This window comes from Harmonia axyridis, chromosome 7 (assembly GCF_914767665.1).
Source record: "Harmonia axyridis chromosome 7, icHarAxyr1.1, whole genome shotgun sequence".
NCBI lineage: Eukaryota > Metazoa > Arthropoda > Insecta > Coleoptera > Coccinellidae > Harmonia > Harmonia axyridis.
In genome coordinates, this window is record NC_059507.1 from 29,202,324 (window position 1) to 29,218,432 (window position 16,109).

Sequence of the window (16,109 nt, forward strand, 5' to 3'; positions counted from 1 at the left end):
GAGCTAGCCGTGGCAGTCATATGCCAGAAATCATATTTAAAATGTAATGCCACAAGATTATCTTGCGGATAAATAAAATTCATGTCAATCGAATAATCCATCGTTGTTTTATTGTAATTTAAAGTTCTATAGCTCTTAAAAGAACACCCTTTACTTGTAGATACGGAATGTGAAATTTTCAGGATTCTTTAATAGAGAAATGAGGGATTAAATGATTTTTTTTGTACACCTTTTTTGGGGATTTTAGGTTCAGCTATCGAGGGCTGAGATAAATCTGTTTCCTGAATGGAATACATATTATGATAATATTGCAGAATGCTATTGTGCGTAATTCAACTAACATGGGACATTACGGTACTGGCGAAAACATCCTCTACCGGGTAGGCTGGAGAGAAATGTGAAAGTACCTAAGAGTCCAACACGAGAGAAAGGTTTTTATTTATTCACATATCCTTAAGGTGGTACAGTTATATCAGACTCGTAATCGTTTGTTATTCAATTATTCCTATATTCTTCTGCGTTGAGCTCTGTACTTTTAGCTCAGAGACTTCTTTGAGTATCTCCGATCAGTTAAGTACTTTTTTAGTGTGCTTCACCATAAACAAGGATCTAAAAGTCAATATGAGCAAAGTGAGTATTTTGTAGTATTTTCCATCGCAGTAGATTTTAAATACATTTCCGGAAGTGCAGTTGATTCATATATTTATATTATGCTGTATGGTTACTTTCATTTTTGTTAAATATGTATACATCAAAGTGCTTTCATCAAAAACTAATGTGTTTATGAAAACAAATGAATGATTTTATATTAATGTGCTCGTTTGTCTAGTATGTTTGCGGTGCGTGTTTTTTTCACGAAAAAACTTACTACTAGATCCGAAAATTAGTACTAATTTTCATTAACTGAAATACTGGGAATTTCACTTTCGCGCATTCTCGACCTGCACCCTTTATATGGAAAATCTACGGCTTGAAATAAATGCTCATACCAAATTTCATTAGAATAGTATATTAAGGCTGTTACAAAAATTTGCAGATAAACAGACTGACAGACAGGCACGAAATCAAAGTTGTTTAGGATGGTCTGAAATGGAAGTGAAAATTTTGAAATTTTCATAATAGAAGTGAACTCAATGTTTCCACTTCCTTTTGTTGTATAATCGGAAGCACAAATAATTTATTGATTAAACACTCGATGAGAGTCTTACTTTCGGCCGGTCAACACTACCTTCTATCATAGTAACGGGTGTTTTTTTTCGAGGTATATAACTTTAAGTTGGCATTACTGTTCAGGATGGCAACCGATTTAAAAGCTGTCAAGTGATTTGTTCTCAGTTTGGTTTGGCAATTCATCATGAATAGACTCACGCCTGAACAACGTTTGCAAATAGTGCAATTTTATTTCGAAAATAATGGTTCTGTGCGGAATACGTATCGCGCACTACGTCCATTTTATTTTGTTTAGCGATGAAGCGCACTTCTGGTTGAATGGCTACGTCAACAAACAAAACTGCCGAATTTGGAGTGAAGCTAATCCTCGAGTGTATGTCGAAACACCGTTACATCCAGAAAAACTGACTGTTTGGTGCGCTTTATGAGCTGGTGGAATCATTAGTCCGTACTTCTTCAAAAACGATGATTGCCATAACGTTACAGTCAATGGTGATCGATATAGAGCCATGATTACTAACTTTTTCATTTCTGAATTGAACAACCATGATGTCTAGGAGCTGTGGTTCCAACAAGACGGCGCAACATGTCACACAGCTCGTGCCACAATCGATTTATTGAAAGACACGTTTGGTGACCGCCGTTCGGGCCCAAAATTGCACCATTAAATATTCCAGTCCATAAATTGATCTTGAATCGATATTGTGATCTATCTTCTCTCACCTCGTGTGGATTTATGATATTCCAGCCATGCAAATTGTGGAGATTCATGTACCCATCCTTGGTACAGGAAGACTCGTCGCTCCTAATGATCTTATTAAAAAAATCTGGATCTGCATGATGTTTCCGCAAAATTTGCCGGCAAAATTGAATTTTGTTGAGGTGAATAATTATGCGAGTAATATTTTCGCACGTAAACAATTACCATTGTTCACTGAGTAATGCAATATCGAAGATTTCTTAACAGAATTGACAAACTTGATTTTGTCAGAAACGTACCCATTTGGATAAAAAGAGCCATATCTTTTTTCTTTGAATAACAAATGACTTGTGTGATACCTCTTTGAAATCACTATAAAATAGACAATTTATTGGTGTAATGTGTGCAGCAGTAGCTCGGTACATTTTTTTTCACTACGATGCGATGGGCTAAACTTCATGAACAAAATAATCCACTACCAAAATTTCCAATAAAAATATTTCTCATAGCCCCCCTTTAAAATGTTCGGAGGATGTTTTTGATGTAAATGTTAAAATCATTCTTCAGCAATATTTTACTGAAAAAATTAACCAAAAAGATGTAAAACTGTACCAACCGTAAGAACAAAACTATTGAAATGGGCAAAAATTCATTATTTTCAAAAAAAAAAAAAAATAACTCGAAAACGGTAAGACTTTTATAATGGAAATTTTGTCATAGCAGGTGGGTTATCCTTTGATCTACATTCTCCCTCGGTTTGACGTGGTCTTTACGGGACACCTGTATATGTGATAATAACCACTAAAAAAATTTTTAAATTTTAAGGGACCGAATCATCAAAACTCATTATCTAGATAAACTAACCGATAACTAAATATCATGTTAAATCTCATCTCATATACATAGGTAGACAGGTGTCCTAAATTGGCGGTAAAAAGGAAAACGAATAATTCCTTCAATAATCCTTGAGATTAGTCCTATAAACACTGCCCCGAACATGTTTTGTTTTAAACATATCTATCACAGCTCACTCATTGGATCTTTATAATTTGGATTTTACTGAAGATTACTACAGAATTGTTTGAATTTTTTTTCTCGTAATCGGTAGTAGATACAACGAAATTAAGTTTGTTTTTACGATTTTATAAACTGCCAGTGGCCCATCAAAAAAAGTTCTGGAGAAAAGAAGCGGGATCTGTTCCAGATAAAATAGCACCCCGTAGATTTGCATTCAAGATTAGCAAATGATGAAATCTTTAAATTATGGTATCTATGCCATGCCAAATTCAAGTTAGATATCTTGTGGAGCGAAGGTGCTATGAGAAAAAAACTTGATAAAAAAATTAACATCAAAAGCCTCATCTCCTAAACAAAGCATTTGCGGGCCTATGTTTATAGGCCTTTTTTTCTTTAAAAGATCCGATACCTACTATTTAGGAACACCCTATTTATGTGCAGTGCATGAATGACTAGCGCCTAAAGGCTCAGTGATTTTTCTTATGAAATATCGATCTTAATTTCAACTTTTTTTTTGAAAGATAAAATAATAAACCATATTGAAAAAACTAATATTTTCTAAATAAGTCGAAATACCTTGTAAGATAAGGTTTGAAATATGTAGAAAACCATTACGGAATGAGGCAACTATATCTTCATGAGAGCTTAGTCTAGACAGCGATCCATTAATTTAATTAAAAAAATGGGAAAAGCACTGACGTGAATCCAAGTGTTTTTATACGCCGTGAATCTTCAAATAGTTATTTCAAAATAAAGTAGTAGATTTCTGATTGATCTTATACAATTACTCTGATAACCTGCAAAGTGAATTTCCATGAAAACATACTTCCAATGCAGAAGCATTTATCATTCACAAAAAAGCATATATAAATGATAAATGCATGCTTATCTATATATCTGCATCACAACAACATTCTGCTTTCAAATTTGTCGAATTTTAATGAGAACTATCTTTTTATTACGATATACTACTTCCTTGAAAATAAAACCTGCGTCTTGTTTGGTATGAATTCGAATCCCACGAGAATTCCGTCCTTCTTATGACTTATATATTGGCATTGCTTTGATTCTTTCTGCTAATAAGCAAAAATGCATTCTCTAAAAAATATCCTCCGATAAAGATAGTTATCAGATCAGAAAATCTTGATTATTTTTTGTCGTAAAAAAGGTAATTTTTTTACTTTTAATTGATGAACTTTTTTTTTGAGAGTTATTCTCTACAGGGTGTCCTAAATTCGATGCTCACTGCGAAAGCATTTGGAGAACTATAACACTAAGAGAAAAAATCTTCAAGGATCCCCGATATCCTTTTTTTAAATAATAAGATATCAGAGAGAAGATCATATAGATATCTTGATTCGTTCTTAAGGTACAGGGTGTTCCTGAAAAATGTTTCAGAATATTTCCCTACATCTTGGTTTATGTTCGAGATTTAAAAAAATTCTAAAACGATTTATCAGTAATTTTTATTATTTATATGATACTCATAAAACATTTTAGATATTCATTATCGTTTAAGAGATACAAAGGAGAATTGGTGTTTTTCAAATGGCACACTATATTTTTCAACGCAGTTTTTTAGTCGCAGATTTTTTGCAAAGCATCCCGTTATTGGTTTTTCAAAATCGTCTATTGTCAAAGATATTGAGTTTTTGTCTTCCTTAAGTAACACCCACTATTTTTGTACGTAGAATCGAATGAAATAATAAAAAATATAGGTTTTAATTTGATAATCTCGAGTTTTGATGAATTTGAGTTGTCCAAGTTCATGATCTTCTTATGAACACCCTGTACATTTTTAGTCCAAGCCGCAAACAGTCTTATAATACTACGTATTTGCAGAATCGAAAAAAAAAGAAATTTCGTTCGAAAAAGGCATTTTCTGCCGAAAAATTCGAAAAAATGTGAGTCCTCACCGCCACCATTTTTTTCATAAGAATGACCCTCATGAATAATGAGTTTTTACCCAAGGTATGGCGTATTGCCGAAATTGTCATCAAGAAAGCTATCTAATGATGTAATAATATACTGGGCGTGCCAATTGAAATGAGGAAGTAGTAGTACGTTTCCTGTACAATCGGAAGTTGTAGAGATCTGAAAATATTTTAGAGAGAAAGATCATTGCCCCAAACCCAATATGCAAATATTCGTCTAATAGGCCATCCCCGTGAATCACCCTGTATAGAATAACAATTCCACGCTTGATGTTGATTGCTTCATCAGAACATGGAAGACAAATAAGGAAAGTCAAGAGCTTTTCAGCGCTCGTTCATTTATGTGCCATTTACAATCTTAGATTCCACATAACTGTATATAGGTATATATGCGGTTCTAGGGACGCAATTGGCGCGTGAATGAACGTGAGCTCCAAAGCTCCTCATTTCACGTCAGTGCTTTCATCATTTTGAATATACGTACACTGTCCCGAGGATTGTCCATTACATTAATCGTAATAACATCTTGATTTCTCCACGTGTCCAAATTTTTTCTGTTGAAAGAAGAAATAACCATATAGTGACATTTGTAATGTACATTTCTTGTGAATATGTTTGGACATTGTTGAACATTACAAATAATAAGCATAATATAAATTACTGTTGGTCACAAGGAATATAACAAAGAGTTTTCAATACATTTCCATGATTCTATGATCCTATGATTCTAAAATTAAATTATATTTTCAGATAGTGGTTTACATCTTGGATCGAATAGTTTGGTTGCTCCTTATCACTATTATCACTACACAGTCTCTTCAGATAGCAGGAATTATAGACCCACCAAAGACAATGGAGCAGATAAGCTACCCTGAACAGAACCAATATGATTACCAGTTAGCTGTTGTGAATAATGAAGGTAGAGGCAAGAGACAAACAGACCCATCAGAGCAGAGGTCACAGTTTATTGATAGTCTCTTCAATGTAAGCCATTCATTCATACTCATCTGTCATTGATTATCACCAAAAAGAAATACGAAGTGGCTGCTTCAACATCTTCTAGTTTCAAAACTATCTCAGATTCATTCATTCATACTATCACCATATAAATTCATAGATATTAATTCAGTTTTCTAAATCTTTATATCTAGAAAAACAATGAGCGATTGGAAGGGAATTACTGCTTCAGGATTCCAAAGATAAAAGTTATAAGGGCAAAAATTTGAAATGTAAGTAAAAAATGAAGATTTGGACTAGTAATTTCATATCCTCAAGCGATTTCGTATAAAAAATTAATTTTTCCATGTGTTGAATCATTTCTCACAGTTCGGACTGTGATTCTGTATAGGCTAATGAAATTGGTCCTTTGAGAAGGCCATTCTGAAATAGATCAATTCGATTTAAGTGTTGAAATTTGTATTTTGTGAAAGATTTCTGGTTATTAATAATCGCAAAAAAAGTATGGTGTGCAACACGTGCGAATTTCTTACTCGTGTGGTATTAAACTTCCAAACTCATCAATGGCGCAGCCAGCATTTTGTTTCGAAATTAGGCGATAGAGGAAAAGTTAGTTGAAATGTTTAGGTTGTCGGTTGTATAAAAATTAAATATGAAGAATTCATTCTATAATTCGGAGATTGAACTGTTGAAGGTTGAAGTTAAAACTAAAGATAACAAAATAAGTAATTTTGAATGTTCAGTTTCCTTTCTGGTGTTCTAGGCTGTCTAATACATTCTCAATTTCGAATTCAAAATTGTAGTAATTATTTAACAGAGCAAGCTCAGTCAATGTCTCACTTCTCAATGTACTTCTCAAATACGTTTTCAGTCTATCGAGGGCAGAATAAGTCCTTATCGGTGTGGTCGGGTAACGTAGTACAAAATACACACATCGTCGAAAGACTTAGCCTCCCCTAGGTTTCTTGAGAAATAAAAAATTTATGTTTTAGAAATGAAATGAATATTTCCTCTATTTCAACTGCAATATATTTGATAGAATATCTCGTGTTTGTTACTCTTTGCTTTAGAAGAAGGAATCTAGACCTCAGAGCTCTGGTCTTAAATGGTCAGACTTTGCATTTTTTAGTGAGTGCAAATATCTGGACAGTACACTGAACTGGGGGAAACATATAGGTAAGATGTGAGCATGCAAAAGACTCTTTGGAAAGACATGGGGAGTGAAACCGAAAATGGTAATGTGGTTATACACAGCGGTGGTACGCCCTATTGTCTCCTATGCATCTCTAGCATGATGCACAAAAACCGAGGAGGTCACCACACATATGCGGTTGCAGAAACTGCAAAGGCTGGCGTGCATTGGTGTCACAGGAGCTATGCGCACAGCTCCCACAGGTCATACTAGACTTGCTTCCCTTACATCTACATGTGAGGAAATGTAGCCTGCTCGAAGCAATAAGAATTTCCCTTAATGAAAAGCTCCTTCCTGGAAACTGGGTTGGACATATGAGGATACTGAATCAACTAGATTCAAACCTCCTCGCAAAACCATCGGATGTTATGCCAACCATCTACGATTTTGAAACGCCCTTTGAAACGGTTTTAAATGACCGTCCTAGTGCAATAAGTCTCGTAAATTGTCTGGACAATTCATCCATATGATGGATCAAAAACAGAGAAGGGCACCGGCATTAGGATATATGGACCTAAACTGAGGATCTCTAAAGCCCTAGGAAGTGAGCCCTCGATTCTACAGACCGAGATAATGGCTGTTTATGTATGCGCCCAGGAGTGTCACAAAATGAACCTCAAGGGGGCGCATATCTACATCACCACGGGCAGCCAAATTACGCTGAGATCCCTGGAATCGTGTTGCCAGGGGTCTCTGCTGACTTGGAAGTGCCGTAACACCATAAAGCAACTGGGCAGAAGAAATAAGGTGACTCTACTATGGGTACCAGGGCACTGTGGGGTTGAAGGAAATGAAAGAGCTGATGAACTTGCAAAAAATGCATTAAGGTTAACATCTGCTGGACCTGAGCCTTTCTGAGGGATAGGAAAAGACCAATATAATGCTGCGCTCCAGCTATAGGAGTTGAACAGCAGGACAATCCACTGGACTAACACTCCTAGACTTGTTCAGGCAAAGAATTTCGTGAAGATTTCACCTACCTACGCCAAAAAGCTCCTGAAGCTGTCGCGAGACGAGCTTCGGGTGATGGTGGGACTGCTAACGGGGCACTGTCGGTACAAACATCATTTCTACCGTATGGGAAAGTCAGCAGACGAGTTTTGTAGGCTCTGTGGATCGGAAGCAGAAACACTTGGTGTCCGGAGCTGACTGGCCTAAGAACCATTCATATGGGTAAAAAGGAAAATATATACAAAGTGATCTTTTCGACCTAACGAAGTTCAATATTATTCCAGAAAAACAATGTAGATACCTCCATAATATTACAGATCCTTGCACATCAAAATCTATAAAATCGTGAGATCTGTTTCCAAAATAAATGGGGCGTTCCATACCTAAAAGTTACTCTGTAATCAGTATAGTACCTCATACAGAATACAAGGAAGAAATTATTAATTGATCATTTCTTTTCAGATACCTATATCAACCTTAACTGCTTTAAACAACCTTGTACAGCACTCTAGACCTGCCATACGAAAACTAAGAGAGTATGCAACACAAAGATTTGGAGGAACCACTCAATCACCTGATACTGCTCAGAAGAAGGTTTTTCCAGTACTCTCTAGAACTAAAGGAGATCATCCAAGAAACATTTCAAAAAGTTGAACCTGAAAAATGACTGATTATAATGAGACTAATGTTCAATGTATATTATTTGTTGTAGTTTTTAGTGATTTAATAAATGTTATATTTTTTTTACTTTTGTCTATCTAATATTACAGGAAAATAAGAATAGATATCTCATTCCACTAAACTAAGATTAAACAATGTCTACATACATTTAGGAGAGGCTCTTCATTTCGACCAATTGAACATTGATTGCACATTTATGTTCCAGATCAATTTTCTCCCGAATTAATGATTTTTTAAAATTTTGGATAAATGATTGATTCAATCTTCAGTTGATGGAAATACTTTTAAGGACACACGAAAGGAAAATAAAATGATGAAGTCAACAAAATCATCCATAAAAGATTCTGGATTTATAAAGAAATAATGTATATTTCAATATTCGAATAAATAGATATGAAAATCCGCTATCGGATTTTCAACACTAATCGTTTTCATGAAATGAAAATGATGATGATATAAATACAATTATAATTAAATAGACCAAGAAACAATTGTTTGAGAGTACCTACCTTAATGTTTCCAGTTGTGCTCTTCGATGTTGAGGATGATGTTTAGAAGTGATACCTATCAGGGATGAAGGGTAGAAAGTATAAGAATATTACTTACGATCTAATTTAGAAGATGATGAAATTCTTCAAACAAGAATTCACCCACAATCTATACTTGGTCTTTTTTAAAATGTGGATATAAAACACAAAAGGTTTCAGATGAAGATGAAAAAATATTTATCATAATAAATCACCTCTCATATATACTCGAATATACACCTATATAAAGTTTTGGGACAAAAAATAGCAATTAAGGCAAAAAACATGATGGAAATATCATTGAATTAATTAGCTGTATCGAGGAAAAATAATCTTGATATAGTTCGAAGTTGATTAGGGGTTAGATTAATCGAGAGAATTAGATAACTTGAAAGACGTATCTACCAATGAGAAATTTCGTTGTCAATAATTCATTATTTCATAATTCGATTTAGTTTCAAGAAAATATTTTTTGAAATATCAATTTCTGATATTCAGTCTTTGGAAATTAATGGATCTGAAGAAATATAACTTATAGGTAAAAAATAATTGAATTCTGAATTAGATCTTGTATAGATGGAATGGAATCGATTAAACTTTTATAGTTCTATAAGTTATAATTACAAAGTAAAAATATAATGTTATATGAATCATTAAATTGTCTTCTGTGTACATATAAATAATCAAGCATTGCAATCTTTACCATTGACATTTTGATAATCGAAACATATCTGATTCTACTGTTTGAGATACCTCAAAGAAAACAATCTTAAGGTAATATATTTGTTGAGTTGATTTATAATGTTAATATGTACGATCTTTTTATAATTTCATTTCATATTGAATCTCCTACTAATCAAACTGGTTTGGATAAAAAAATTTGATTTCCAGATATGAAGATCTACATTTTATTTGCTGCCTTATTCCTATTTTTCTGCATTTGCCAGGCAGAGACAGAGCCTGAGGTGAGTATGAAGAAAAAATGTTTTTCAATGTCTCATATCAAAGTATGAGAGTAAAATTAAGCATAAGGAGTATAGCATAACCACTTATTTATCTACGTTGAAACTATTGATTTCATTGGATATTTTTAGATTGCTAAACGAGCGGACGTATATGACGATTTTAAGGCACTTGAAATAGCATTTGGAGATTTGGTGAAGAGAGGATATGCATTCTTAAAAGGAATTCGTCTATGGATCAAATAAATTCAAATCTGGGAGCACACTAGAATGAAGGTTTCAATAAAATTGAATTAATAATGAGTTTGTATTAATACTATTCCCTTTTGATCATTTACATTCAGTTAACGTTATCCAAAAAATAAGGAAACCCAGAAAAATATCCCTCCTGAATATGAAGTTTTTGAAGACTCCTTTTTTTGGTTTTGAACGTTGAAAAATTAGAATGAGTAACTTTTCATTAGCCCTGATCATTGTGATTTTTTATCATAATGTAAATCGAAATTAAATAACAATTCTTCTATTTCCACTTCTTCATTATTTGATAACAATGTTTTCACTACACAGTAGCTTCTTCGGATTCTACATTTTGAGCAACTGTTATTAACAATGGTTATTCAAAATGTAAAATCTGAGGAAGCTACTGTTTAGCGAAATAATTTTCGAATGACAAATCCACGCATTTTTGAAAAAATGTCGATCACTGCTACTCAAAAGTTTTCATTCTAAATTTTCAATGGACGGATCCAAAAATTCTAAAATGGTCTACAAAAACGTCATATTCAGAAGGGAACATTTAAACACTGCAACGATTTTGCACGCTTCAATTCATGTTACGCTACTGGAATTTTCAAAGACGTGGTAATTTGTCAATTAATTATATGCCTTTAGTCAGGATGCGGATGCGCTTATCTAGAGAAGGAAACAGAGAGAATTTTCCTGAAAGATTTTGAATATTGTCTAGACTCCGGGAAAGATACTTAACTTGTTTTAGATTTCAGCCATTACTAGTTTAGTTTGAGATTTGGAATTTAATATGTCGGCGAGAATTGTGTCGGGATTCTCGCACCTCCCGTGGGATTGGAACAACAGAAACCTCTTTTGGGATTAAAAATATCAAGAAGTATTTCCTTGAGATATATAAGTTGGAATGGTGTATACGTTGAACCACTTTATAGTTTCTGAAACTGAGAGAACACCTTCGTAATACCTGGCGTTATTACATCAACTTCTTTGAATGGTAATTGGAGGACTATAGCTTCCTGCTAAGATCTGGTGTTTAAAGGCTGAAAATAATCTACAAAAGGGGTTCCATCCTGATAGCACAGTGATTCATTAAAAACAGATATAAGTTAAGATTTTATTTCAATATTAATAGTTCAGAGTGAAAAGGTTCGATCTTTGTATATTTAAATTTTATTAAATTTGTAAAAACCTGGGTAGGCGTTTTGTTGCCAAATAAGCCAAACCACCCCTAGAAATCAGTCTTTAGAGTCTCATGGGCCATGGGCAATTGTAACGTTACAACTCCCATACTGTAGTCTATTGGGGTTTAAATAATGCTGAGAAAAATACGTTTTTTGCCTTTAAAATTTCTAGATTGTGTTCTCGAGTTGGTAGGTTTTTTAATTCAATAAGTGAGTAGGTTATTGTTTTTACTCACTTCTTTCCTTATATCAGCCTCAGTTATTATTTTATCATTCTCAGATGAAGATATTCCGATTTCTGATAGATATTAGAAATAGTGCCTTCTTGGTGTGAAATGATATCAAGTTCTCATAAAAGTTAGGTTCAAAATAACTCGGGATAGAAAATATATATACGTATATAATTCAAGACGTTTAATAATTCATATTCTCAATCCTCCAGCAAACAGTAAATTTGGGAAAAAGTGAAAAGTCATTAGCTAACAAAAAACAATAAATAAATACATATAAAATATATTTGTTTCTATTTGTTAGATCAATTATATTTATATTTTTTCTCAAATTTGAATTACAGTTTTTATCCCCATCCTAAGAAGTAGATAGCCTTCTTAAAATCATCATCATCATTTTCTTTATTATTATGAACAAATAGCTATAACAAGTCTGTATGGTTCTCAATAAATTCTGCATGTTTGAAACATTAGATGATTTTCAATAGATTCAGATTGATGAATATTGATTATAAATAAAATTAAAAAAAAAAACTCCACTAATATTTTAATGATTTGTGACAATTGTTTCGCCAATATTGTGGCTTCTTCAGGCTACATTCCGACTGATAATGAAACATATATTGTAGAACAACTACTATCTATGAGAAATATAAACGTTGACTGAAAACACATAAAGCTATTTATTTTCCATAGGAAGAATTTAGAATATATCATTTGAGTTAAAGCCCCAATCTTTTATATGATTCGCTAATGTTCAAAGTGCAATATGTTTAATTTCTTACTTTGTCAAACAGGGAGATCTTTCAAGAAGAGGTTATAGTTTTCTTTTTTAAAGTACTTCATGTTTCTCCAATGTTAATCATATAGGGTAATTCATTTCAATTTGTAGACACCTGGTTTATTATCTTTATTAGCTCTATCTTTATCATTTTTGATGAAAATTTCCAAATTATTATTAGTTCATCAAGATAATATGTAATTAAAATTTCCTTTAGAAGTATTCACTAATTTTTTCTGAGATATTATCGATGTGAGTCGATGAACTTTTTTTGGCGATATAACATCTTACCATAGGGTATGGTAGACGTGATGCTTGTTTTCTTTGTTTGTTAATAAAAATCTTATCAATAATGCATAGGTTGTAACCATTATTCACTGCTATTTGTTATTTGATTAAATTCAATTGTATTCAAAAATTATCATGATTCATAGGTATATTAATTAATCTATGAACTTAATAACTTCTTATCCAAGCATCCATAAATCATAAGAATTGCAGCAAGAATTGTTATTTTTATAGAAGATAATACGAAGTTCTTCTAGCCTGTATCAAATATAGTTTTCGGGGTTTTGAGGCTCGTGAAAACGATCGAGAAGTCACTATAACCGGACAAAGTTTTTTCAGATTACTAAGGCCATAGATCTTTTTTTTTCTTGGGGGGATAATCGAAAAAAAATTTTTGACAAAATTAGTCGAAACAATAGCATTTTTTTATAACTGATTCGATTGTTCTTACCTTAAACAGGGTGTTACTGAATTGGAGGTACGAAGGATAATTTTAAAATAAAAAGTCCTATAAACATTTCTCATTAAAATTTTGTAAATTCTTTCTCACTCTTTTTCCAAAGCAAAAATAAATAAATTAGAAATATTCTGAAGTCGATTTCACTCAAAAAGATCCCGTTCTTTTGAATATTATCAAGTTTTTGATAATATTCAATCTGAGCTTAAATAAGTATGAAGAAATTGAATGACAACCTCTTCGACATTGGAAAACGAAAAAAGTTGAAAATTAATATTCAAAATATTAAAAAGGGATTAGAATGATAGGAGGCTTATTTTATATTTACCTATAGAAACACCCAAAAAATTGGACCAGAAGCAAAATAAGGAGTCTAAAAACTAAATTGAAGAATTTTGCTATTAGCGGAGTTCATTTCTGTCTTTTCTCATTTTTTTTCCAAACCAAAGTAAATAAATAAGAAATATTTTCAAGGCAAATTCACTCAAAAAGTTCCCGTTCTTTTGAATATAATTAGTTTTTGATAATATTCAATCTGAGCTTAAATAAGTACAAGGAATTTGAATGACGACCTTTCTGACTCTGGAAAAAAGAAAAAAGTTGAAAATTAATATTCAAAATATTAAAGAGGGAAAATCTGGATTAGAATGATAGATGGCTTATTTTATATTTACTTATAGAAACACCCAAAAAATAGTTTTATAGAAAGGCGAAAAATTGCTTTGGAAAAATGCGCCTCTGAAAAAACATAATTTAATGATGAATACTTTACAAGATTGATATATCAATAGGACAAAAGGGAAATAGAACTGATCGGGAATTTCATGAAAACATTTTATTTACTGTTTCAATTCCAATTACTTTCTTCTGTTGAGTATTTAATGATATAAATATATTGTAAAGATTTCGTAATTTCCCTTCTTGCTTTTATGTATTCGAAAAAGAATGGATCTAAAGAAACATCGATAGACTTGAAAATTAATTGAATTCCAAAGTACCTAGATGATTTTGGAAGATGAAATTGAAACGATTAAATTTTTATAGTTTTTTTTTTTTAAGTTTAATGAGTTATCATAACAAAAACAAAAATAATGTTAAATGAATCATTAAATTGGCTTTTCTATACATATAAATAATAAGGAACACCAGTCTTCAGCATTGACATATTGCTCCTAACCTGATTCTGTTTGTGTTGTATAGTTATACCTACATCAGAGAAGTAAGCTTGAGGTAATGCATTATTTAAATGTCTTACAATGTTGAAGTTAGTTAAAGCACATTTTTTCCGGAATGTATCTAATGTCGAATATCCAACTACTATTCAAATTGATTTGAGTATAAAATTTTTTTTTTCAGATATGCAGATCCACATATTTTTTGTTGTCTTATTTATATTTTTTTACTCATGTCAGGCTGAACCCGAGGTGAGTACTGAACAAATTCATTTTTATGTTTTAAATTATAACTTTATATATTTCCTTCAAGAATTTATTCACGATGAATCAAACATAACATAACAAAATCAAACACAAATTATATTAAATTGAAAATTATAGCATGATCGCATTGTTTTCCACGTATATACAATTGACTTGATTGATAGTTTCAGCTTGTTGAACGAGGTCCAGTATCAGATGATTTTCTTGCAATTGGAGCAGCTTTAGCAGATTTGCTGTTAAAATTCTTCTTCTGAAAAAAATCAAAACCGGAAACAAATTCGAATGAATGAAGAATCAATAAAATTCAACCAATAATGAGCTTGTATCAATACCATCTCCTTTTAGATAGTTTATAATCCATTTGACGCTTTCTAAAAGTCATAAATCATAAATAATCGATAACAAAAAAATTAACGAATTCTCCCTGAATGAGTTTTGAATGTTCGATTCAGAACAAATGAAGATGAGAATATATATTCATTCAATATTATTTTTGATGAATTTTACTAATTCATCTTTATAATTCAACATCATACAGTAGTGATTTAACACATTGAATATTATATTTCAAAAGTTGATAATTGAGGAACTGAATCAAGAAAAATATAACTCAACTCATCGAAACATTATTTCTACCTATTATATATAAATATTCATTCAAAATAAAGAGAACAAATACTAAGTATTCATACTTGAATTATGATCAAAATTAGAATTTGAAAAATTAGGTAGGTACCAAATTATTGAAATACAGTGTGTGGATGAAGTAAGGAACAAAATTTTGTTATTAAATGTTTTCAAACATTGGGATAAGTGTAAATTTCAGATTTTATTAATCACTTCATGACATAAAATTAATTCATTTTTGTAAAGTGACGTCATAATTTTCTTTGAATGACTACCCCAATTTTTTTTTGCTGATGCGTGTAAAAAAATTGATACCGTAGGTAACATTTTTTTTTGAGAATATAACACATTCACTTTGATAGCTGAAAACGAAACTTTCATGGAAAAAATCTTCATTCAATGATGGATTTTTCTAACTTTGACTCTTGTAATCATAAGAAAGAAATTAATCTATTACTGTACATCAACATACAAAATTCAAAATTGTCATTTAGATAAAATGTTAGAGGAAAGGCCAGCGCTAGGGGTAAAACAGTGAGGCGACCGTTTCAGGCGCCTCTATTTGAGGGGCGGTAATTCGGCCAAGTTTGCTGGCCGCATTTTCATATTTCATCCTTGATTATTAAAAACAACATAAGGTTGTTACGCGTTGATGCGTTTGTCAACATTCTCAGCAATGAAAATCTCGAAACCATATTACCAGCTACATGTATAATAAATAACACATGGCAGCCCAACCAATATAAACAGAATTCCCTGATTATTCGTT

The 16,109-nt window shown here is 32.1% G+C and overlaps 1 protein-coding gene and 2 long non-coding RNA genes across 3 annotated transcripts; all 3 read left to right on the forward strand.

Moving 5' to 3' along the window:
- Positions 1 to 449: 449 nt before the first annotated feature.
- On the forward strand, positions 450 to 8,667 carry LOC123683927. The gene is made up of 3 exons (XM_045622935.1): positions 450 to 630; positions 5,572 to 5,805; positions 8,384 to 8,667. Exons 1-3 carry the CDS (start codon positions 622 to 624, stop codon positions 8,573 to 8,575), a joined length of 435 nt encoding a protein of 144 aa, XP_045478891.1. The 5' UTR covers positions 450 to 621; the 3' UTR covers positions 8,576 to 8,667.
- Positions 8,668 to 9,798: 1,131 nt separating this feature from the next.
- Positions 9,799 to 10,394, forward strand: LOC123684549. Its single transcript, XR_006748157.1, has 3 exons — positions 9,799 to 9,903; positions 10,021 to 10,094; positions 10,224 to 10,394. It is a non-coding gene; the product is annotated as an uncharacterized LOC123684549 (long non-coding RNA).
- A 4,045-nt stretch (positions 10,395 to 14,439) lies between these two features.
- Positions 14,440 to 15,028, forward strand: LOC123684666. The gene is made up of 3 exons (XR_006748165.1): positions 14,440 to 14,504; positions 14,631 to 14,698; positions 14,878 to 15,028. It is a non-coding gene; the product is annotated as an uncharacterized LOC123684666 (long non-coding RNA).
- The last annotated feature ends 1,081 nt before the right edge of the window (positions 15,029 to 16,109 follow it).

Bases quoted from the DNA above. Each gene is read 5' to 3' on its own strand.
- LOC123683927 (XM_045622935.1), top strand. The intron at 5,806-8,383 runs GTAAGCCATTCA...ATTTCTTTTCAG, and splicing joins TTATTGATAGTCTCTTCAAT to ATACCTATATCAACCTTAAC.